This window comes from Cupressus sempervirens, chromosome 11, assembly GCF_028749045.1.
Source record: "Cupressus sempervirens isolate cs-2001-9-10 chromosome 11, ASM2874904v1, whole genome shotgun sequence".
In the NCBI taxonomy this organism is placed as follows: domain Eukaryota; kingdom Viridiplantae; phylum Streptophyta; class Pinopsida; order Cupressales; family Cupressaceae; genus Cupressus; species Cupressus sempervirens.
Genome location: NC_143128.1, coordinates 468571824 through 468598095, shown reverse-complemented (window position 1 = coordinate 468598095; position 26272 = coordinate 468571824). Strand labels below are relative to the sequence as shown.

General features: G+C 34.7%; 1 protein-coding gene across 1 annotated transcript in view; it reads right to left on the bottom strand.

The window, feature by feature from the left end:
• Positions 1 to 26272, bottom strand: part of LOC149530412 (uncharacterized) — a 76905-nt gene that overhangs the window by 11586 nt on the left and 39047 nt on the right. The window contains exons 3-7 of the mRNA XM_089809068.1: positions 22041 to 22258; positions 21786 to 21873; positions 13432 to 13604; positions 12151 to 12297; positions 11914 to 12045 (exon numbers count right to left, since the gene is read on the bottom strand). Of these exons, the coding sequence (XP_089665194.1) occupies positions 11914 to 12045; positions 12151 to 12297; positions 13432 to 13604; positions 21786 to 21873; positions 22041 to 22258 (758 nt within the window). The remainder of the gene's footprint in view (positions 1 to 11913; positions 12046 to 12150; positions 12298 to 13431; positions 13605 to 21785; positions 21874 to 22040; positions 22259 to 26272) is intronic.

The following is a 26272-nucleotide window of genomic DNA, read 5'->3' as shown; positions in this document are numbered from 1 at the left end:
ATTTGTCCATTTTGGACATCGTTGGTCTGGGAGGCAAAAAAAATTTGTCCGATAGGGTCGTACGACCCCCTGCATGAGTTTCGAGGCGTCAAAAATTTAAAAAAAATTGCAAAAAAAACATGTTGCGGCTGTTTTAGCCGCCACGGTTAATAAACCGCAGCGGAGCCGCTAGCGGTCACCGCAGGCGGTCCGCCAGCGGCCCGCAACGGCTCCGCCAACGGTTCCTGCTGTGGCCCCGCCCGTGGCGGCCTCTGCCAGGCCACCGCTCCGCCAGTGGTGCTGGGGTGGTGGAGGTTTTTATTTTTTTAATTTTTTTTTATTAAAAAAATAATTTTTTCTTGCATCCGGAGGCCTTGGAGGTTTTTTCTCCGTAACTTGAGCATACGGAGGTATTTTTTCAATCCGAAAAATGCGTCGGAAAGCTGGTTCCGAGACGGAGATGCTGGTATAGGTGTTTTTGAGTTTTGATGCAATTTGGTTTCCTATTTTGGCAGTCAAAGCCGGATGTTTTGTTTTGCACTCCAAGAGGCGTATCTTGAGCTTCCAATCTTCAAATTTTTGGACTTCTTTATATCGCTGGAAAGCTCTTTCTGTGCTCTTTCCAGTGATGTTGGTTGTTGTTCCAGATTCTATTCCAGGCACATCCTATTCAGTCTTTTGCGTTTTAGCATTCTGGTGGATACCCTGTTTGTTTCAAGTCCGGAGATCGATTTTGTTGCTTCAGTTGCTTCTTTTTGGGCTTTACCTTCTATTGTTATGTTTTTTCTAATCATTTTTTATATTCATTGTAAGCATCTTTATGCAACGCACTGAGATAAAGTGCCACTCTTGCGTTTCGGGATCCTTTTCATCATTGTGATTCGTTGTACTCGCACTATTTTATAAAGTGCCATGGGGGGGGGGGGGGGGGTAGTTGTTTGCCGCTTATAGGCCCTCTTTCTCTATTTTTCTCATGCAGTGTCGATGACACGTGCCTTTATTGGTGTTTGTACCTCACTCTCAATGTGTTTGGCTCCTATGTTGTAGGATATTTTTGGCCCATCTTTTCAACTACCTGTCACCTCACCTGCCTTAAGGGGAGGTTATATTGCTGTTCTATGCTTCCTTGGTTGATGGTTAGTGCCTTCTATTTTCATGGAGGTTCCTTTGGTTGATGGTTCGTGCCTTCTATTTCCATGGAGGTTCTACAGATCAGCATTTTGACAGAGTTTTGCAGTTCTTCATGCTTCAATGATTCTCTTTTGATCTCTTTGTTCCTTCTTCTGGAACATTCTTTGCTATCTCTTTTTGGAGTAGGGTTTTTCCCATGTGGTTTTCTCTATTTCTCCTCTTTCTAGAGATTTTTCCCTGTGAATGTCGTTGGAAAGCTAATACTGTGAGTTATTCAGTTGCAGAGGTCTTTTATCCAGATTCTGCTCCACGTTTTTTCTCCTCCGAGTTTTGCACTTTCGCACTCAGGCGGACTACTTGGATTCTACAGGTCCTGGATCTCTTCTTCTGTTCTTTTGGCTCACTCTTCTTTCTAACTTCTGAGCATTGTATGCTTCTATTCTGTTGCATATTTTTTTTTGTAAACGCACTGAGATAAAGTGCCTGCTTTTGCATATCTGGGATCTTGTACACCTTGTGTTTGTTTGTACTCGCACTCAGTTATAAAGTGCCATGGGGGGTCATGATGTTTTGCCATTTTGTGCTCATCCACCTTTGTCAAGTGAATTTTTCTTCCATGACATTAGCCCATGCAGTGTGTCGGTGACACCGCCCTTTATCCTGTGTTTGTACTTCTATTGCACTGTTGGTGTTCCTGATTCTTCTTCTTGCAGATGTTTTTGGCATTGCATTTCAGTGTTCCTGTCACCCCTCTCCCTGTTCAGCATTATGGGGGGGGGTTCACCTGTTGGCTCTTTTGCTTCCTTGGTTCGGTTGAGTGATCTACGTATTCAATTTTTGTTCCTATGTACTAGGCGGATGCAGTGGCTAGGCACCTATGCATTTCGGTGAGATGGTTCATCTACTATATAGACACTCATTCATTCCTACTTTTGGAGGTCACCTCTTCGATTGATCAGCTCTTCAGACTTTGTCTTCTCTACCTGGTCATGCACTGTTTCAGTGGGGGTTCCAGCAATTTCTTCTGACAGTGTTTGCAGCTTCATGCTTCAGAGATGCTTCATGCTCTTTATTGTTCCTTTCTTTGGGACATTTCCTAGATTGGAGGCTTAGTTTCCTTCATCTAGTTCTTTTTCCTGTATTTGGGTACCTAATCAGGCCTTGTTGCCGGGACCCAATTCTTCTTTCATAGCTGTGCTAGGTTAGCTTCCTCCCAAGCTTCACTTAAGGGGGGGTGTTAGAGTAATTATTTGTTCTAACTTATTAATTAAATCACTTTGATTTAATTAATTAAGTTGCCTATTACTCTAGTTTGCTTAAGCTATCTTGTAGGTGCATATAATTAATATTTTATTAATTATATTGTGCAACCCTAGCTTTTTTAGGCTTTAGTTTCCCTTTTCAAGTTTCGTGATTCCTTTATAAGGATTCACCTCTTTGTATTTTATTCATTCACTTATTGGATTATATGAGATATTTCTCTTTGCATGTCCATAAGATGGATCTGGCTTTTTGGCCTCCATGATTTTTCCTTGCCTCTGTTCTTTGCTTCATCCATGTGACAGGGTTATGCATGCAAGTGTTCTTGGGAGATTAGTTTTTCACCTAATCTAACATCTTGGGAGATTAGTTTTTCACCTAATCTAACAGATGTTTCCTTTGAATTGCATTGATCTTTGAATCTTTGTAATTACATTTAATGCTATTAGTATTGTGTTACAGTAAGCTGTGCATGTATGTATTCTGTAACTTCGTATTTAGATTAAATCATCTGTTGAAAAGGGCTCCACTCTTTCTTTATTATCATCTATGAGTATAAGGGAAGTGCTCCTTGTATCATTTTCTCACGTTCACCTTAGTTCTGCACTAAATCTTTCGCATCTACTTCATGGTTATGAGTAGATGTTAGTGCCTTATTGCTTTCTGGTGAAAAGCATATCATAATTTCATTCATTGAATATCCTTTAAGATGGAGTTTTACCTCTCAATTCAGAGGAGGAAAGTTATCAACTCAATGATAACTTATCCAACAGGTAATACTCTTTGCTCTTCTATGCGGGCATTTGGAGACAGTTTGTGTGTTTATTTTCCAAGGACAAATCTGTTCACTAACATATGGGAATCACCAGTTGACAACAAAAAGCTGATGTTATGGCCTGAAAGTCAAACTAATAAGTATGAAATACAAAGCCAGTTTAGAAAGCACATATATAGGATTTTAATTTTTAAGTTCTGCAGAAATATGACATCCTAGACAAAAGAATACACCACCAAATGTTTCCACTATTCAAAACTGATTTATCCTTGGTCTTCAATGTGGTATAAAACTATTTCACAAAGTTGCCTGGAAAAAGATACAGGTGCAAATATGGATATGCTATCAGATATGGATACGGCCATTTTTTAATATTGTAGCTGGATACATCATACAAAACACATACAAGAATGTTTAACACAATTTCCTATACTGCTGGATACAGCATTCATAAAAAACACATACATATATTTAACATAAGTTTCTAAGTTTAATATACAGGAGATTTTCATCCCCTTCAGAAGCAATATAGACACCATAGTTCTACGACTCATCCGGAATGGCCAGGAATCGGCAAATCCTGGGCCAGGTGACCTTGGGCAAGTCCTAGGGGACTGGACTCGGACTTGGCTGAGTCCTGCAAGAAACTCATCAAAACTCACAACTTGGCAACTCAATCAGATCCAAAGAGTCCCAATAAAAGGACTCAGCCAGCATTATGACTGAAAATTGCATTAAAAGAACCAACAACTATAAGTGTTTTAAGTCCTTTTTCTCTCTAATTGGTCTCCTCAGCCCTGAAAGTGAGCTCATTTCATTCTATTGGCCAAAAAAAAATAGAAGAATAAGTTGCAAGAGAAAGGAAGAGTAGCATAGAAGGGCAAACAGACAGGAAGGGCAGACAAATGTCAACCAATCACATTAGGGCAGCTTCACATTTGCTATTGGTGCTTCAAAAGCTTTATACCAACAATTGCAAAGAGGCTGCATCTCATTTCAAATTTATTCTAAGAAATAAGATTGAATTTTTGGGTTTTTTTTTCTTAATTGTATTTTCTAAACAAAAACTTCATTATTTATTTTTTTTAATTTTCAATACTTCTCCTTTCAAATTCAACTCCAAACAACGCTATATTTTTTAGAATTTATTAAAACAATTGGCAAACCCTACAGTTATTTTCGAAGAAAGTTACCAAGGCTAAGCCTAAGACCACTATACAAGGTCAGAGGATGAAGCTTGGAAAAATACCAAAGATTTTTCCTGGTAGAACAAAAGCACAGACTAAATGTGTAAAGAAAATTTTATTGATGGCATCACTGAATTGAAATACCATATTACTGGAATATGCAACCATGATACTAAACCGTGCGACCAAGTAACTGCAGAGGCTGTTTCTGAATGCCAAGTGAAGTTAAAAATTTTTAAAGCGCTGAATGAAATGAAGAAGAGGCAATGGGAAGAGTTGGCAAGTATTGGATCCCATTCAGCCGGAAGTTGCGTTGGAGAAACTTCTTCCATGTCTCCATAACATTCTAGTGCTTCTGCTTGCACTTCTATTAAGGACACTATCAGCATTTGCTGTACAGTTTGGAAATCTAAAACCGATCCATATTTTGAGTCATGCACTACTCCTCGTTCACAACCCTTGCTTGAAAGCATAACTTTGGAACAAAGAGGTACATGATGCTGATCAAAAAGGAATTGGCAAGTTTTGGTACTGATGCAACAATTCATTGTTTGCAGCCAGGTTATTCTTTTTTATTTAATTGTTTTAAATTTAAAATTTAAAATTTTCTTTATCTAATGATTTCTTATCACCTATCTTATTTAAACTATTTGTGACAGGTCTCCTTGTTGGCAAGGCAGGATAGATGCAACCATTTCTAGGCGGGGTTCAAAGCTCCAAATGATACTAAGCTAAGTGACCCACTTTTGTTAGAAACAGTTGATGATGTAAAACTTGAATCACAGGACCAGCATGTGTTTCAGAACAAAAAGGGTCCACCATCATGACCGATGGACAGATAGGAGGAATACGACACTCCTAAATGGTCTTGTTTACAGTGGAGGAGATTGATCATTCTACTTCCCTAAATGTATTGACTAATTTGAATTTGATTTATTGATCAATATTTGCAATTTATGATATATTGATTGATCACTGATTTTGTTTTGATTTCAGGTTCCACCACGTTCCTCAAGTCCATTGATTCTTCCACACATAGCAAAAATCTTACATACCTATGTGAGGCCATAGAGCAAGTCATAGGTGAAGTGGGTGAAGAGAACACATTTCAAGTGGTGACCAACAATTGAGCAGATTATAACTTTAAAAGGAGAGTGACCCGAGCAAATTTTGGTCTCCATGTGTTGCCCATTGCATTGTACTCATGTTGGAGGGTATTGGCAAGCTTGTATGGGTCAGGACAAGCATAGATAAGACCAAAAGCATCTGCAAATTTATGTACAATCGCACATGGATCCTTAGCATAATAAGGCAATATATGAGGCAGAAGGACTTCGCTCGCCTTTGAATCAAAAGAGTTACCACAAATTTCATCACATTGTATTCCTTGATTCAGTCAAAGGCAGCTTTGAGGCACTTGTTTGTTGCTGAGGAGTGGACTAGCTCATCCTGTGATACGACTATTGTAGCGATGGACATGGCATATTGCTTTTTTTACGAGCCAGAATTTTGGGCCCATTAACTAGAGATTGTGCAAGTGATTTTTATTATAAATTCTATAATATGTTTTACTTTTAATATAAATTTGATATTTATATTTTTTGTTCGTTTAAAATTTTGCTTTATTTCATTCACAATTACGTGTTAATGTTTCACAATATTTGCAATCCACTGAGCCACTAGTAATTCTCTTATGAATTGCTAATAGGCATAAGCTTGCTATGGGGCACATATATGAGGGGCATAAATAGGTCCAAAGAGGCCATTGGATCCATCCATGGAGGAGATGAGAGTAAATATTATACCATTTGGGGGATAACTAATTGGAGATAACACCTCCAGCTTCACAAGCCCATCTATGCAGCCACTTGTTATCTCAATCCAGCATTCCACTTCAACCTTGATTTCAAGGCAAATGAGGCAATTCCTACTAGGGAGGTTCCTAATGGGCTCTACTCAATTATAGAGCAGGTATGGATGACTATTGGCGATTGTGTTGCTGATAACCACACTATCATCCATGAAATAGAGGTCCCTGCTAATGCACAAGGTGAGTGTTGCTCTCGTAAAATGAGCAAAGTCAATCAAACAGAATAGCAGCGAAGTAAAACTATATATTGTAAGTGCATGATTTAATTGTATAAAAAAAAGTCTTAAAGTAGGACATAAGAATAGTTATTTTTATTTTTCTTATCCCAAATAGATGGTGGCTAATGTTTGGTAATAAAACACCAAACCTTCAAAGAATTGACATCTCCATATTGAGCCTGTCATGCAACGCTTCAAGTTGTGAGTATAATTAGTGTATGTTTGAGTGCATACACTAGACTATTCCTAGAGAGGTTGATAGATATAGTATTTGTTCATTACAGCCTTTGTCTTAGACAAAGAGAGATTTTGAATAGTGTTACCACCCTAATCACTCTAGAGGAGGTCGACTCGAAACTAGAGTGGATTACCGAGGCTACAAATCCCATCTTTAGTGACAAGGACATTAAGTGGATCGACCAAGCAAATTGAGAGAATGAGGTTATAGCCATGGCAAAGGAGGATAAAGCACGAGCAAACACAAGCGCAATTTATGTTGGTGAGCATGACATGTCACAAGCAAAGGCTACGGTTGTTTATTCATCTAAACCTACCCTACACGCCTTTGTGAAGGGACATGGGCTCCTCTAGGCCATTGACTTGTTTTTGTTTTGATATTTATTTGGAAAATTTGATGTCACGGATTTCATATTCCATGAGTTTTGTATACATCTGACAATATTTATAATTATATATATATATATATATATATATATATATATATATATATATATATATATATATATATATATATATATATATATATATATATATATATATATATATATATATATATATATGTTTGTTATTTCTTTCATTGCAATTTGTATTTGTACTTATGTGATCAACATATACTTGTGTATGTTATCAAATTTGCATCTATTTGATGATGTTATTGTGTCTTAGAGGTTTACTTGATAAAAGTTGCATGAGACAAGTTCTAAATCCTCAAAAATCTCTAAATTGTTAGGTTATTTTTCACTTTGCAAGTCTTGCCAAGGTCTTGCGGAGTTTTTTGTAAGTAGTGAATCCCAAGCTAGGTACCCCTTTCCAAGTGCAAGCCAAGTCCAATTCCCATAACCATGATAGACACATAATTGCTATGTAAATAATTAAGTTGACCTAAAAAATTACCTTGGTTTAGTTTTGTTTACCTATATATCAATTTGTAAAATAAAAATTGCAAGAATGAAGTTTTATTGAAGTAAAAATAGGAAGATTTGAGCCAAACTAAATATAATCAAATCATACAGTGTTTAGTACAATTAGAAATCAAGGTTTTTTGGGCACGTGGGTGCAATATTTGGAGTGTGTGACAACATCAAATATAGAGTTACGTGCGTCCAAAGAGGGACAAAGGGGTCACTGGTTACTTTGCTATTTTATGGTGTCCTTGCAAGCTCTAATATTCATCATATGTGTGATCAATCTAATAATAATCATGGTTACCCAACCTTACTTCTTGCAAAAGAGTGAACAACCACAACTACCTTCAAATGTTGATTTTCCCACAATCCCATAAAACAATTCTATTATGATGAACAAAACAGTCTGAGTTTAATAACACAAATAAGGAATATGGGTTTCATAGGCCAATTACAATAAGATCAGATATCTTAATGCCTATGAAACCAACCTCTACGGCCACCATGATCCCTATTGATGACAAGGGGATTCAATCTACATTAAGATCAACTTATCTTAATGCCTATGAAATCAACCTCTACAAATACCAAGATCCCTATCGATGACAAGGGGGTTCAATCTGTCACATTCATAATTTGTTGACTTCTAATAGGAATGAAATACAATGCTTGCAGGCCTCTTAATAATCTTATTTATATTTTCTCAATATTTCAAAATGGCATCCATCTCAAGCATGTTACTTGCTAGCTATTTGAAAATAAATCATAGTTACAATGCATCTTCCCCTTTTTCCAACATGGGTGTGAATTATAACATGGCTACTTTGAAGATGGTAATTCAATAATGTCCAAGCATGATCCACATATTATTTTAAGACGAAAACTCTTCATGATAGTCAAGTTTATAGACAATTTTTGCATATTCACTTCCACTTTTATATAAAACTTCCTTAACATTTTAGAGTTGTCAAATATTTCAAGGTATTTGCCCAACGGAAAAATATATTAAAAAAATTTAAAAATTATTTTTAAAAAACCTTAAATAGATGCTTTTAACCCTAATCATACTTGTCACCTTCCCATCAATGTTCCAATATTATTTTAACATTTTAAAAAAGATAGTACGCATCTAAGCTTCTCGTAGTGTTAGATGTTTAAAATGTGGCGATGCCATACACTTCTTATGTACACTTTTATCTTTTCTCAATCAAGGAACGTTTCTTAATTTTCCCTAATGATGGTAACAATTTCTATTGGTCGACTATGCCATGTAGATTGTCAATTGTTGCTCATTTTCTATTCATTTTGTAAATGTTGCAAAAAAATGTAGATAAGGTACTTTAATCACCATCTGACAATGATTATGCATTTTGTTTAGTTATGTTGCCTATCACCACATCTTGTCCAAAGTCAATACTTGCCATGTTGTTAGAGTAGAAGTAGATGGCTAATTGTATGGTGATGTTAGTGAATGTTTGATAGGGATCTACAACTAGGCCACTAGCATCTTAGCCGTTGGTTAGGGAGCCTTGTATGGTAAACTAGTTCTCTTTTCCTTTGAATCATTGCATCTATGGAGGTGGAGCAGCTGGTAAGCTTTCATTAGATTTGATCCCCGTCCATTTGATAATCTTTCCATTCATAAGAGTAGGAGTAGAATAGCAAGTACTTTAGGAGTTTGAGTTTTGAAGAAAGAAAGTTAGGAAGGTGGAAGTCATTAGAAGCATTATTGTTTCCTCGCGCAATCAACATTATCTGGCACTACATCCTCCACCATCACTGTCACCATCAACATCATCTGGCACTCATACAAATCATCACCATCTCACCAAAACCCAAGTCATCCTTGAAAGAACAACATAAGGCCGCCTACATGATTACCAGCAAATCACATCGATAAAACTGAGCGAGTATCCACAAGTGTAAAGAACATTGGAGTTATTCTCATATCCCATGAGCATTAACTTTTCAAGAGAGGAATTGTGTGTTTGATGCTCCGTATCAGATATTCAATTACTAATATGTTATGTAGTGGTACAAAAACTCACATCAACAGCTTTGTTAATAATAATTAACCTGCACTTAAGCTTACAGGTCGCATTCCCTCAAATCAGTTCACAAATGAATCGCTGATTTTGTTATTTCATTATTAACTAACAATCAATGTCTCTTTTAAATACCTGTTGATCAATAATCCTTGTGAAGTTAGCCATATTGAAAGAGAACCCCTGCTTAGTATTAGATATGTTGAGATTGGCAGTAATGGAAGAACACTAGTCTCTGTCCTGTGCTCACATTTCCAGGTTGCTCCTTTAGGAAAATTGTGAAATTCTGGAGGCAAGATGATTTTCCTAAGTTCTTCATATCCGTCATGGTGGGACATGACATAAGACGCATTGATGTGTGCTTCAAATAAACTACTGTAAACACTAATTTCGTTCTTCAATCTCTAGGTTTACTTACCAAATGAAGTTTACATGCTTGTTATTTGATTGTCAAGCTTCATTAAGTTAGTATAAACTAAAATTTTTATTTTTAAGTCTTATCTCTTATGAAATGATTCTCCCATGATCCATCAATATTTATACTAGTTTGTTACATCTACACGAGTAATGAAATGAGAAATAAACCATATAGATAATTTTTTCCCCAAAAGTCATGCACTTCAATATGGTGTAAACTTTGACTTTTCCATTATTGAGTCATTTTTACAACAAAGGTTCAGTAATTTATTATTGCAAACAATGTTAACGATAAGGGGAGGCTGTCGTCAAGTTCAATTATTTTTCTTCCTTTTACATTACATTCTATTTTTACTCACAATTATTCAGCCCATAATAAGTAAAATGGTGTCGAGACTGTTGAAATATAATGTAGCAGCAAGCTGCATATTCTCATATCTCAGTTCTGCAAATTTTAGCTTCTCCTGTATCAGCTGATTATTAGTTCTCTGTTGTAAGTTCTATACATATCTTTACAGCTCTCTAGTTGCTGCTCAAGCATAGTTACAGATATCATAATATTTCATATTTTGGTTGGTTGTGTTCTCGGTTAAATGCGAGCTCTGCTATCTCCTCCAGTCCGTATGATATCTCTCATTCTCAGTGCATATCGTTTGTTCTTCAGCATTGGCATCCTTCATATATTTCGAACGTTATCACCTCACCATTTTGGAGTTTTATGATGACTCAGACTTGCCACTTGTGCAAACTATGATGACTGGACTTCTACGTCATGTGCCCATGATTATAGGTGTATGTGGAATGTGATTGGAGTCGTTTCTTGTTTCATCATATTTGGCGTACTGCATTATTATTATCGGTTTTTCATTGTTAGTGCGGTCGGTTCAAATACAAAGAGACGATGAAGCCTCATTGTTTCACCTTCTTCCATATCCGCCATACTTTCCACCGCCTTCAAAAAGCACTCTTTCATTGTTTTGTGTTGATCTTCGAGCAAGGTTTTGGCGTGAGTGTGAGGTGCATTCTTCAGTAAGAGCATTAAACACTTCTGTAAGAGATGTGTATGCTTGCTGCTGTATAGTATGCATAAGATCACAGATTGCATTCTCCAATTTGATTATTATCAGGCATTGATCGTGATCTGTCTCCAATTTTGTTCATTATCAGGCAGTGATTATGGCTTTCCAGATTGGTTGTTATTATCTCTATGTCATGTTTTTGGAATCGTATTGCAATATAGTCAGTTGCATGTCTTTCTAGTGTGAGCTTGCGTAGTAGAACTCTGTAGAGTCTGATCTATGATATAGATAATTACCAGTCAGTGTGAAAGACATTCAATCAGTTTATGTGAAAAGCATTCAAGTTATCAGAATATTGTATTAGTTCTTATTACAATTCAAATAAAGCGCACAAGTTTGGGAGGCTGGGTTGGTTCCCTTGATGAGGAGGGTTTTTCCCAGGATAAACTTCCTTGTTGTTTCTCTAAGTTTTTTTTTATTATACATTTCTGGTTCAAAATAAACAGAATGGCATATTATGATCGGAAAAAATATAGATATCCTTCGAATATTTCAATACAAATTATAATACTTAAATGAGGGCTTCAGTATTTTTCTTCCTTGCAACCTTGATCTAGCTAACCACAAAGATATATTTGCGTTTACTCAGTTGACACAAAAACCATTTTTCTCAAATCTATTTCCTTCTGAGTCAAGATGGGCCTTGGAGGAAGCCAGCTTATACAAAACCCAAGCATATGAATATGTTTTACTGATTTTTGATATGTAGTTTCAAACTCGTCATTTCAGGACTTAATATTTGTAACAAAAAATTATAAACTGAAGAAATCAAAAGCTCCTAAAATCCAAGGATATTTAAGTATATACCTCTTCCCCTTTCTTTACACCTCCAATTCTACGGATATTTAATCGGACAGATGCATAAAACTTCAATGCATTCCCTCCAGAGGTAGTTTCTACTGGGCCTCCAAAACCAAATCCACCTAATTTTGCTCTCACCTGAAGTGATGAAGCATAGAATAATCATCTTCTCACATGTTTCATTGAACAACTTGCCAAAGACAGCCATAAACATAATCAATTGAAAACTGAAATGCTTCTTACCTGATTTATAAAAATGAGAAGTGTTTGTGAGCAAGATAAAGCATGCGTCAACTTCCGCAGGCATTGGCTCATCAATCTTGCCTGCAGTGCCACATGTGTATCCCCAACTTCACCATCCAGTTCAGTTTTAGGTACAAGTGCTGCTACCTGTTATTATCAGAAAAATTACATTTAACTGTAGCCAAAAGTCAAATCCATAGATAATAACAAATAAAGCATAATTAGTAGCAGGAACAGTTTAACAATCAATGTTGAAGCCATAATCAAAGATGGAAAGCAAGCCAATGTACTATCCAAGCTACCCATGTAGAACTATAATTCCAACTGTTATAGCAAAAAAAAATTGTATTGACAAATTAAAAAAATAAAAAACGTTATGTCTCCTACTACAGGAGTAAAGCTTTAAAAGAAGCAAAACTAACCAACAAGTACAGCACCAACACCTTTAAGTATTTCGACTGTACCATGACCATCAATTCAATTGTATTAGCTATATTAGGCAGAATCACCATTTGATCTAGAATTTAATGCCACCAAGGCTTCAATAAGATATAAAGTTTAAACACATCAAACACCCACGACCCTGTAAATACCAAATGCTTACTCAAACCTGTCATACTACGCAACTAAATGTAATACAGTGGCAAGCCAATCAAAACTTTCAATAGTGAATTTTTTGATTACATGTAGAATTTCAGGAAAGCCTTGCCCACAAGCACGTTATAGTTTCAGGAATTGGTAAAATAATCCATACATTTTCTGAATGGTAGCCCAGAAAGTTTTTCATACAGAATACTGAGGAATCAAATGATAAACATTATCATCTTTACAACTATAAGAGTTGACATGGAACCCTGCAGATAAGATCCACATAGAATCTACACAACGAGTAGATTATCTTCTAGCCAAATGAATAGCAAATGATAGATCAACTTTATCCTACAGATTAATCATTCACAATCCTTGCCGAGTAATATAACTTTATAAGCTTAAAACTCATGCTTACCCAACAAAATAACCTTGAAAGAAGATTAACAAACAGTGTATTTTAGACACTGATTTAGATTTCTGCAAGACAACTTTTCTTTAGAATCATCGGAGCTCATTCTACGATCATATATTACTGTTTAAACACTGTTAAATAGGTTTTTTCAGTTGAAACAAATCAACCTTAATTATTAAACATACTTCTTAACAGCATTAAGATCACCGGTATCATTGATTAGTCATGTTCAACTTTTCTGCTAAGGGAAAATAAAGCAAGGGAGAAGTTGTACTTACACTATCAACCACAATAGCATCAATTGATCCACTCCGTATAAAAGTATCTACCAGACAGAGAGCCTGCTCACCACAATCAGGCTGAGCAAGCAGCAGATTTTTTGTGTCAACACCTATAGCTTCTGCCAGTGATGGGTCAAGAGAATGTTCTGCATCAACAAAAACACAGTAGCCTGCCGGCAAACAAGAACAAGAGAATAAGAAAAATAAGCAAAGAAAAAACATGATATATAATCTATCATCTTCAAGAACCTGTCAACATAATAGGTTATTGTTATTCTAATTCCATCACCTGTTGCTCATCGAGTATTCTTAAATTTTTTCATCTTAAAGTTGTCACTGCTGCTCAATTACAACACTAAAGACATATAAATGATGGGCAAACAGGATGGTAAATATATTTTGATTCATGGGTGTAATACTTTCGCATTCATTTTTTATTCATTTCAAAGATGGTTATTAAATCCACCAACTGCTCCAGCAATGATAAACAACCATAGGAATAATAGCTCACTTGCATATAATCAGTTTGGCTTATTTACGTTGTTTTTTATTTATTTTATGGGTTGCACATTTAGTAACAATTGTTCTGTTTGAAAGAAGAATTTTAAATATATAAATATCATGTTATTGGTAAATGGAATCATGGAAGCATGAACTGTAGAAGCAAGAAGCCTATATCACATGGCCCAACCTCCATCCATGCAGAGTCCTACACATCTCTCAAATAAACCTGCGATGCGGCTATAATTGCATTACTCAGTACTGTGATTTAACTCGACACAACATATGCATAGGGATTTAATTGGGAAGAACTTGGGAGAATTGAAAGAAATTTGATTTTCCCTCTACCATGGCTTAAAATCTTCTTTAGATTTTGCCTTTTAAAGTTAAAAGCAGGGATTAAGGAGCAGCATTCCCAACTACATCTAGGGCAGCATTCCTTGCAGCATCCAAGAAATGTGAGCTTAAGCACACTCCCAAGTCATTTTTCATTATTTTATCATTGTTAATGTAAGTTGCTACTTATCCTTCGGGCTAGAAGATTGAATTCATAGATCCATCACCAAAAAAATAGGGTGGCTTTGTTTTGGGTTTGCCATACCAAAAACATATAATAGAATACAAGAATGTTTTGACTTAAAGACAGGGACAACCATATAACATAAATTTAATATCAACACAACCATGAAATTTTCATAAATTCATGTGACTAATACTAAAAGTTCGACCCAACTTGTGTGGACCCCATGGAGAGCATAAAATTAAATAATAAATACTAAACTTACCAGAAAACTGAAGCATGCATTGTTAAGCACACCTGCATGCCATTTTTCATTATGATATCGTTGATAAACAAAGTTGCTACTTATAGCTTGGATTAGTAGATTCAATTCATAGATTAATATAAAAATAGGTTGGCTTTGTTTAGGGTTTGCCATACCAAAAACATATAAAAGCTTATAAATACAGAAATATTTTAACCTAAAGACAGGGTAAACAATATAACATACATTTAATATCAAAACAACCATGAAATTTTAATAAATTCATGTGGCTAATACTAAAAGATAAGCTCAATTTGTGAGGACCCCCTGGAGAGAATAAAAATTAAAAACAAAACCACCACAAACTAAAGTGAGAATCATTATAAATAATGTGAAGCCACTAATTATTGAGTTTATTATTTACCTCTTAGGATAAATACAGCATATAAATACTCCAAAAGAACTCCCTATAGAGGTTTTAATAACTGCTGCACAATTTTTAAACATCAGCCGCAACAGCAGATTATTAATCACCTTAAAAACTCTATTTTTCCCATGCACAAACTCACCAGCCATCATTGAAAAAGAAGGAAAAGGAGAAGCTTTTTAGAGCAATAGCACAGTTAATAAAAAATAAACTATCAATATTCTTACAAGCTTTTCTTCAATACTTAATACAGTTGTGCCATTATACAAACATCCCACCATTAATAGATAAACGGCAATGTGCAGGAAGATTTTTCTCTATTTATGTGACAAAAGTAAGTGTAATAAGAAATGAAATGAAGGGGAAAAAAAATCTAATTTGTGACATGTTTGGCCCACTTGTTGTTCTAGGTCTTGGTTGGGATCACCAAATTTTGTAGATTAATTAGCATGTTCTGCCAGAATCCAAAAACAGGCAGACCCAAATCAGACACTGTGTTTTAACCAACTTAAATATGCAGCTGCAGACCAACCCACCCGCAACATATTTTTTCATTAATCTCCTGTAGTCCACACTCCAATTCCTTCAAAGACAAGACTGTTGATGCCATAGAACAGTAATTAACCCAAGTATTTTTCTTACTTTTGTCGGGTTAGATATTCCCTTTTTCATAATTTAGAGGATTTTTATGTAGCCAAGTTTAACCACCAAAATTCACATGTCTACTGAATATTGCAGAAACTCAATAGGACTCGCGGCTGTGTTTATAAATCTCATACAAGCTGGGTCTGCTCGAGACTCCGCAAATCTGCCAAGTACCTTAAAAGTTCAGGAATGTTGCTCCAATTGCACTTTAATCACTTCAAGCTATTTTTCATATCAAACAGAAGGCAAAATGAACATCACCGTGGATCAATAACTTGCACTCCCAGGGTGAACCATTGTTACTCGTTTTCACCATGAATTGATGAACCATATATAAACACTTGAGATTGCCGTATTCTCAAAATAATGATGATCAGTTCAAAATTTGAGGTTCTTTGCACAGTCCTTTAAGTAATAACTAATTATAAGCAAATATCGCATTCTCCGCCATGAATGTTGCTTACAAATTGTCTAGTTCTGCAGTAAGAAATTGAGTGAATCCAAAGAATGCATACAAAAGAAAAGTTCAATAAAGAGAAACTAAAGATGAGTTATAGAATGTGGAATCATTCAGATTTCCAATATCAACAAAATTCCTGAGGGAGGCTTTCCTTCAACATAGAAGGACAAGATCATTCAGCCACTATCTTAAAGACTAATCTTGTATCCAGCACTTGAGTACTACTACCACAAACATTAGGACCCAATATTTTACTGGGGTAACTGTTCGTGAATTGCCCTCTAGAGTCAATGTAACTTTATCAATGGCAGGTCTGTACATCAGATGATTTCATTGATGCAATTAGGATTTGGCTATTCAAATGTCCCCAAGTGCAACCATCTACCCAGTCACATAGAACATTGATTGTATAACCATATGCCCCTGCATAAACTGTATGAAGACTCCAGAGTCAATTGCCCATTTCATTCAGAAAACATTTGCTTGACTCTGTTTAAGCAAGTTGTATGCTGTCATGAATGGGCATTCCATCAAAGTTGCATCTCCTCTTTCCTTCCTCATCCAACCTTGCTGCACTGGACTTTCTCTTTGCATGCACGAAACTAATTAAGCCACATTTTTTCCTTCATCTACTTGACCTTAGGAGATAGCTCACTATATTGCCCTTCCTCAAGCATGAGAGACCTGTTGATGTGAGTTTTGTTCCACTACAATCAAAGCTTCAATGTTTCAAGAAAAGACACCAAACACTCGATCCTCTCTTGATGTAAGGTCTTTTCTCATGCTAAGCTTATGAAGTAAGATCATTAAATGACTTCAAGGTTCCTTCTTAATAATTGACTTCACTCAATTTTATGATATGATATGTTGCTTCTTCAATGGATATCAACTCTTGCACTCCTAATGATTTGGCTTTACAGTGTGCAATGAAAATATAGTTCAACTTTTCCACTTCAACTTTAACTTAAACCTATAACTTCAATTTCTACTTCTAACTAGGAATGAAAGGAATCATGGCTAGACTTGGACTCGACTTGGACTCTACTAGGTGTAATCTCACCAACGGCTCTACCCACCTAGTGCAAGCTTCTAAGGAGCACTCAAATGGTTTTCATATCAATATCTCCTCCTTAATCCCATCAAATGGATGCAAACTAAAAATTCAACATCAATTGAAGTTAAGTGCATTCAACCATTTGCTTACCACACAAGGCTTAGGAATACTCGAATGGTTTTCATATGAATACCTCCTCTCCAATCCCATAAATTGGATGCAAACTAAAGATTCAACATCAATTGAAGTTAAGTGCATTCAACCACCAACTTACCACACAAGGCACCCTTACCATCAACAAGAGGCCAGTGGCCTGAATTGAAAGATTGAGGAAACCATGCAACAATCCAAAGCAATAACAAGTAATTCACCATGATGAACCTACAATGATTATCAATTACTTTGATAAGCTTTATTGTTGATGTTTTGTAGCTTCTATGGGATAAATCCTATGAGACTAAAATATGTGTGTGTGTGTGTGTGTGTGTGTGTGTGTGATTAGAAAATCAAAATCAAAATCAATTATTATTATATTAATCTCCCCATAATGAATAGACATGTTCCATGAAGGGACATGTCTCCCCTTGCCCCATTTCCATTATAAATGCAAGAGAGATTGCTGCATTTGAAAAACACATAAATAACAAGCAGTGAGTGTTATTACATTTGCAAAAATCCTCTAACTTTAACAATTATAGCAACAACTTCATCAAGTCTCTCCCTTACCTATCCTACTCTACTCTAGCTCTCTAATCTCACCTCCTAAGCTCATATGCTCATCTAATGAATTACAAATGAGAGGCCTTGGCCTTCCATAGTAGTTCAATTATAACGAAAGGCCAAGATCGATTCAAGATCAAGGGCTGAGATTTCTTCCTAAAAACTCATTTGGGTTGTCAAATTGACTACCAATTACATGAAGGCACCAATTCGTGGGCCAATAAGAAAATTACAATGATTTTCGCAGCCAATTAAAAAATGAGACACTTGACATGATTTGATTGATTGTGCTTGAAATTGAAGTTTTCCAATTGGAGGAGGCAAACAATTGCCACCTCATCATCCTCTGGAATTTCCTCATGGAATTGATTTGAATCACTTGCATCTTCACGAACCCATGAACTTGATTCTCCTTAAATATGTCCTCATGTAGTTGGATCCTCTGTGCTTTTCTAAATTTCCTCTTGATTTCAATCAAACTTTGCAGGTTGATATCTTGAACATGAATCCTTCCTTCTCACTTGAGTCCTCGAGCTAAAGCCATCTTCTTGTAGTATCCACTTGAAGTTTTATGGCCTTGATCTTCACCTTGCCCTCTAGCTTCTCCTTCTTAAATTCACCTTGCCAATTTCAGTTGGCGAGACGATGGAGGGTATGTGCGCCAACAATGCTCTAATTCTCTAAGATGTTCCAAGAGTGAATTTCAATTCAGCCCTTCTTCTCAAATTCATCTTGCAAAACAAAGGAGAAGAGCATTAAGCTTCTGAATCTAAAATTACATCAATAATAAAACAAAATTCATCCCAATTTAAAACCAACCATTCTGCAAATTCAAGGCAGATTTTAATCTCGTCCCAATCCAAAACCATTTATTATTATTATTTTAATTTTTTATTTCTAATTTTCGTCACTTTCTCTTTCCTCAAAAAAAAATTGGGAGAAGAAGAGATAGAGTGGTTTTGGCAATTTAATAAAGGACGAGAGTTGGCTAGAGAAAAAATTGAGTCAGGAATTACCCCCAAACATGGTTTTCTTAAAAAATTCTCACATTTCAACGTTCTTTAGTGATTCCTTGTTCTTTTCTTGCTCCTTATACTGCCCTCATGCCAAAAGTCGATCTTCAAATGCCTTAGAGGATGGTAAATTTGGGAGACTCAATGTGGTGAATTCCTGAGATGTGAAATTTCCTCAAGAGGGAAATTCCTAAGGCCTCGTTTGGTTGCAAGAATTGGGCAGGAATAGGAAAATCTAAATACCCATATTAACCAATTTGACGTTTGTTTGCAAAATACAAAATTGCAATTAGAACTCGCCTATCCTAATTTGACTCCAAAATGAGCATAGTGGAATTCCTAAAAAAAGATGGAATAAGAATAGCTTATTCTTATTCCAATTTTTAATAAACCCAATTTGATGGGTTGTCGAGTTAGTGACAATGTCGTTTAATTGTATTTGTCACTCATGCATTTTTGGACTATTTTCTCCGTTCATCATAAGATATAAACTAGGTCAATATTATTTAACATTTATTATGTATTTTTTGTTTAACGACAAAAAAGACTAATATCAGATTTGATATCTTTCTAAACTTTCATAAAATTATCTTTACAAATAAATCTTGTGTTTAGTCTTACAATTAAAACTATGATGAAAGATCATTTAAATGTCATACTAATGATCTCATCTTATTTGTATTTTTTATTTTCTTTAATATATTTAAAAATAAAATGATTTTAGTTTTGATCTTATACTCATTAAAATAATTTGATTTAATTTAGAAATAAATTTATAATATACAATCTAATATGTCCTTTGAATTTCGATGAATTTCAAAGGTTGTGGTATATCTTTCACTTATAAAGTCAATTTTAAAAATAAAATAAAGGCTAATTAAAATAATTTGGCTTTCTAAAAAATTAATTAAAAAAACCAGTTTTTATAAATAAAAAATCTTGTTAATTTAAAATATTACCAAACTAAAAATAATAATTTAATTAATAAAATTTTAAAACAAAACTTATTCCAATTCCTATTTCAATTATTTCAATTGTTTCAATTGTTGCAACCAAACATAGAATATGCATATTTTAACACCTCTTCCAAGTCAACCAAACATGTCCAAATGATATTCCAGAACTTATTTTAAAAATGCACGAATACCAGAAGAGTGCTTATTCCAGCATAGATGAATGCCGCATTGGGCAATTCTTGCAACCAAACGGACCCTGAGAGAAGTGAAAATTCCCCCAAGAGGGAAATTCCAGAGAAATGTGAAATTTCCCCAAGAGGGAAACTCCTGAGAAATGTGGAATTTCCCTAGTACCTAGTTGGCTCACAAACTTCGCCTCATTTCTCAAACACGCAAACCCTTCTCTCCCGAACTAAAATCCCACTCTCCACTTGGACTCAGGCCACAAAAATTCCTCTAATTGGCATCAAAGTGCTTGCACAAAGCTTAGACCAAAATCTGCTTCCCAATGAGCCAAAAATTCTCAAACCCACACCATTCTTGAAGACTTGAAAATGTTGCCAACTAAAATCGCCTAAGACAAATACTCCTACTAGCTAAAGCAAAAAGAAGGGCCCCAGTTGGAATGGGGTGTTGGTGTGAAAAATACACTACAGGACCATTCCCCTCCTCTTATTCTATTATTTTCCATGTATGGTTCTCCCTTTCTTTTATCCTTTCAAGCTTGCTTTCTTGCAAAATTGCTTCAATATTGATACCGAGGTGCATGTATGTTGGGGTTTATCAAGATTTGAGAAGGAATCCTAATCCCTTCCTAATATTTTGTAAGAGAGCCTTCTTTTACCATCCACTCTCAAGAAAAATCACTTCAACCAAATGAGACATTGTTTACTTTTTTCATTTCCATTAAGCCATTTTATTTAGTTCAAGTTGTTTTGTTTTACATTATAACTATTTTATTTTACTACATACATAAATGGACACATCCATATTTAACTTTTATTTAAGATTTATTTTATTTTATCTACATAGTTTATTTTTTATTTGAAGATACAACAAATTGGTAACATGTTTTTTTTTGAACTTTTGTAACTTCTAATTATACTTTTAAAAAAGTCATCATTCATTATTTCAGTAATTGTTTGCTTTTGTTTTTGCTGTGAATCTTATTTACGCGTTTCCTTTTAATAGTTCCATTTAAATACCTTTGTATTTATAAAGGAATGTCAGTTGTAGATTGTTTTCCTTTCATGGTGTCAATATCAGATGCTTCTCCCTCATTCTACAGCTGTAGGTAACAATCCTCACCATAATAATATAAACAAGGACTGCATACACAAGAATTAAGATGGCTTTAGTCCAGATCCAAGTATAATGAACATACCAAGCATTATGGTACTGAAGTATCCCACAAAAAAATTAAAAACAATATGGCAAACATAACAAAAGTGATGACATTCCATAATTAATAAGCATTCAAAATCCTCAAAACTTGAATATCTAAACAAGCAAAAAATGACCTGTAAATGGGAAAGTGTTGCCTCAATTAATTAAAAGGCAAGCTATGTTCACCCAAAGGCAAAAAGTGAGAAAGAAAACCTTCTGATTCCATCATTCACATCTTTTACAATACAAAAAAAAATTGCTTAATGTTACAATACAGAATTTTACTATTTTAGGTTCTTCAAAAACTACCTAAATTATACTTTACAAATTCCAGTTGTCAAACATCCTTCTAAAATTTGCATCCTTCCTATCATTAGGCTTGAGGGCACAGCTGATATATAAACACTTGAGACTGCTAAAATTACCTCCATTCTTTTGGGCTTGTGCTACTGCATGAAGAGCAAGGGTTGTTTTCCCTGAAGCCTCTGGGCCATAGATTTCAACTACACGTCCCTGCACAAAATTTCAAGTGAACTAAGCAATCGCATTTTTCTTTTGACATTTGAATGGCACCATTTAACGAAAAAGGAAGAGTACTATGCAAACACTTGTATATATTATCAAATGCTCGTTACTTGAAGTTGAAAGACATATGCTTTGATCAAAGATCAAGATCACACCTTTGGAAGTCCACCAACTCCTAGTGCAATGTCTAGCCCAAGAGACCCGGTTGATATAACAGGCACATGTCTACTGCCAGAAGATCGGCCAAGCCACATGACAGTCTCCTTCCCATAATCCTTGGCTATTTGAGTCAAAGTTGCTTCAAGGGCAGCTTCCTTATCAGACATCTCATCACCAGATTCTTGACTGGAGTCTGATCTGGTCTTCTTCCTACCTAAATGATACAAGCTAGTAAATTTTAGATTTTAAACTCCAAACAAATCTTAGTCAACTAAGTATTGAAAAATGTTATAATTTAATATTGGAAGAAAAAGACATTTTTACTAAATCGCCAAACAAGTAAGCTTGTTTCCTTTCTATGGGTACTACATCCAAAAGAGTAAAAACATTTATATTTTAACCACCTGTCACCATCAATTCTAGAAATGTCTATATGAGACATTCTTTGACAACCTCCTTAAAAGAGAACAACTGTTAAACACTGGTAAGTTCAAGTCACAACAACAATCACTTAATACCAGTTTCAAACATCATATTAGAGAAATCCTTTGATTCATGTTAGAAACATGTAAGAAACAAAAGACATTGTACTACATTGCAAAAACAAGTAAGCTTGTTTCCTTTCCATGGGTACCACATCCAAGAGGGAAAACAATGATAGTTTAGCATTCTTTCACCCAAAAAATTCAGAAATGTCTATCTGATACATTCTTTGAAAACCTAATTAAAAGAGAACAATTGTTGATCACTAGCAACGTTAAGGGATAACAAAATCACCAATTTACACAAAAACATTAGTATGCAGTGTCTATGTGCTTGATATCAGTTTCAAATCATATAACAGACAGCATTCAACTTCATCCATACAACAAGTACGTGGAGTCTATGCACATAATACCAGTTCCTATAATCATAGGATAGATTTCAAATTCATCTCTACACCAAATAACTACTACTGTGACTAATGGGTAGATGTTAGTTGCTATACCGATAAGCAGTTAACAAGCCAGTAATCTGAATACAGGATGAGGTCCTAAACCCAATTGATTTATGCCCAGTGCTCTAAACATCAAGGAGTCTTGATCTTGCCACTTTATAATAGAGAAATGAGGGGCTTTCATCGTCCATATCAAAGATACATAGAACATTGAACTTTTATGGACCCAGCAAAAGCCTTACAATGGGGATCTTGGCATAATATAAATTGGACTAATAAAATTGTTTCTTAAAATCAAACATCAATTGTAAGAATAACAATGAAAGATTAATCAAAAAGTGAAAAATCTCATAGAAAAAAAATGTATGCTAAATGAATCAACAGTAAATTCAGTTTGATGCAAAAGTAGCCTTAAACAATTATATTTGTTAATGATAGGATCCATTAATCTGTTCTGCAACTTGTAATAGCGCTTGTGGATATTTTATGTGTTTTCCAAGTTACTATACGAATGAATATATATGTGATATAAAGAGGCATGTCTCTTGAAAGAGACATGTATCTTTCATATATATTAATGTACATTAGTTATAGTTATAACACAAGTAATATATCCTCAATATATTATAATGGTTATATAACAAGATATATATATATATATATACTCTTAACACAAATATTTATTCCATATATAATATTTGCCATATATTATTCATATATCTCATATATATAATATAATTTATTTGACAGAATTATAACATTAACACTCCCTCTTAATGAAGAAGGATAAAACACAGATATTACACCATAAGTAATATTTCAAGAATAATACATATAGGAAATCTTTGATCAAAAGATTTCTAGAATATGATATCATATAAGTATTGACCTATAAAAATATCAACACATGATATTCACCAATTACTATTTGATATCATATTAGGTAACATGAGCATTGGCCTATCAGAACATCAATCAAATGATATTCACCAAGTACTCTGAGTAATGGCCTATCAAAACATCAACCAAATGATATTCACCAAGTACTCAATGCAGTAATGGCCTATCAGAATATCAAGGCAAGATATTCACCAAGTACCTAAAATATATGTATACAAAGAACTTGTAGATAGTCAAATTAATGACATCTAACACCTACTTGTTGATTTATAAGATAAAGCCTTTCATGATTGATTTCAACATTTACACAAAATGTCTATCATGATACAAGTTATTGTAAGGTCGTCACCTTTCAATAACTTCTCCAAATACAAGTGACATCATTTGAAAGTCGTCACTTCCTCATGATGTATAGAGGGGGCAGGGCCATATACACATTACAAGAAAAGTTCACATGAAGTCACCACGGATATTATCATGCGGTGTTGTCATAACATCCACCATGAACCATATCAGAGAATAAGGTTTTAACCTCAAACTTATCTCTCATAGATAAGAATGTATTACAAGGGATTGCTCTTGGGACTTCTTCTTCATGAAGAAATATTAACCTTATGACCCCTAATATCAACTTTTTCAGACTTCCTTTGAATATGTTATCATCCTTCTAACCCTCTAGCAACAAGTCATGTCATGCTTCCCTAGTTCAAGAGGTACCTGATAGCATAAGGTCTTCTGACTGAAGCATACTTTCTATCTACTCCCTCTCTTTGTCCAAGATTGCCTCTAACAAATTGCCAAAACTACCTCTTGATATAGAAGGTTACTCATAATCTCAATAATCAAATATATTCACTTCAAGGAACCTCACATTATCTAGCATGATCATTAAATGACTAATGCTTCAATCTTCTTTTCCTACAAGAACATCCAAGAGAAAACCAAAAAGATCAAGGCAAATAGCTTCTTATAGTACATATAGAAATACAAATAAGATAGAGACTAAAGTATTCTCAAGGATATAAATACTTAGCTTACACATCAACTTCCTTGATACAAGTTTCTCCAATAAGAAAATGCCTTCGTATAAGAATTTGTCAAACAATGGGAAGGCTACATTGGTTATATTCCCCCCTACAATGTAAAATTCTCACTGTCTCCATTTGCTAGTCACTATCAAGTTCAATGAGAGACATTCATGTATGAATGATATCACCTTCTAACTATGTTAGTCATCAACTCAAGTCTCATGGTAGAGATTATCAAGTTCTTTCTTTAATGCAATCTCGTATGCTTCTCGATCCATCTTAAAGGCATTTTAGAGAGATTTCAAATAATCCAACTAACTATCCCACACGGATATACCAATGATAAACATACAAGGTTTTCTATCCCTCCTTCTAGGTTGATTTTAGCTTGATTAGTTAATATGGAATGACACTCTTTTAAATGCATCTCCTTGGTCTAATTAACTTAAAAACATGTGTATGCTGCTATCGACCAATAATCTAGGAGAATGTATTCTACCCTTGTGTTACAATTTTCTTCTCTATTATGTCTGATCAATGATTTGTTGCTTCCTTAAGTCTGATTTACATATTTGTACATTGTTCCTTAAGGAGGCTTTATAAACCTTCATCTAAAGAATTTCCTCAGTATCCTCAATAGCAAGGAGACCGTTGGCTATATCTCTGTGTATCTCTAATGGTTGAATTTATATTTGTTAATGATAGGATCCATTAATCTGTTCTGCAACTTGTAATAGCACTTGTGGATATTTTATGTGTTTTCCAAGTTACTATACGAATGAATATATATGTGATATAAAGAGGCATGCCTCTTGAAGAGACATGTATCTTTAATATATATTAACTTACATTAGTTATAGTTATAACATAAGTAATATATCCTCAATATATTGTAATGGTTTTATAACAAGATATATATATACACACACTCTTAACACAAATATTTATTCCATATATTATTTATATATCTCATACATATAATATAATTTATCCGACAGAATTATAACATTAACAATATTATAGAGCATTTTAGCCACCTACTAAACTAAAGTTTTTTTTTCTTATGAGGTATTAAATGGAAATAATCATCTTGCCCAATAGGACCAATAATTTATCATTTTCAGTGCAAACTCTAAAAATTTAATGGACTATGGCTTTAGGAGAACAAGAATGACATGACAATCAGAAAACTGTCTGATCCAAATTGAAAGAGGGTTTTAAGTAGGATGGATTGCAAAGGCAACTGAAAGGTCAATCTCAAGCTGACAGAAAAGGCTGCTGTTTTAAAGTCTGAGGAAAGAAAAGAATACTTGCTATATAAAACTTACCAAAACTGCTGTTCTAAAGTATGAGGAAAGAAAAG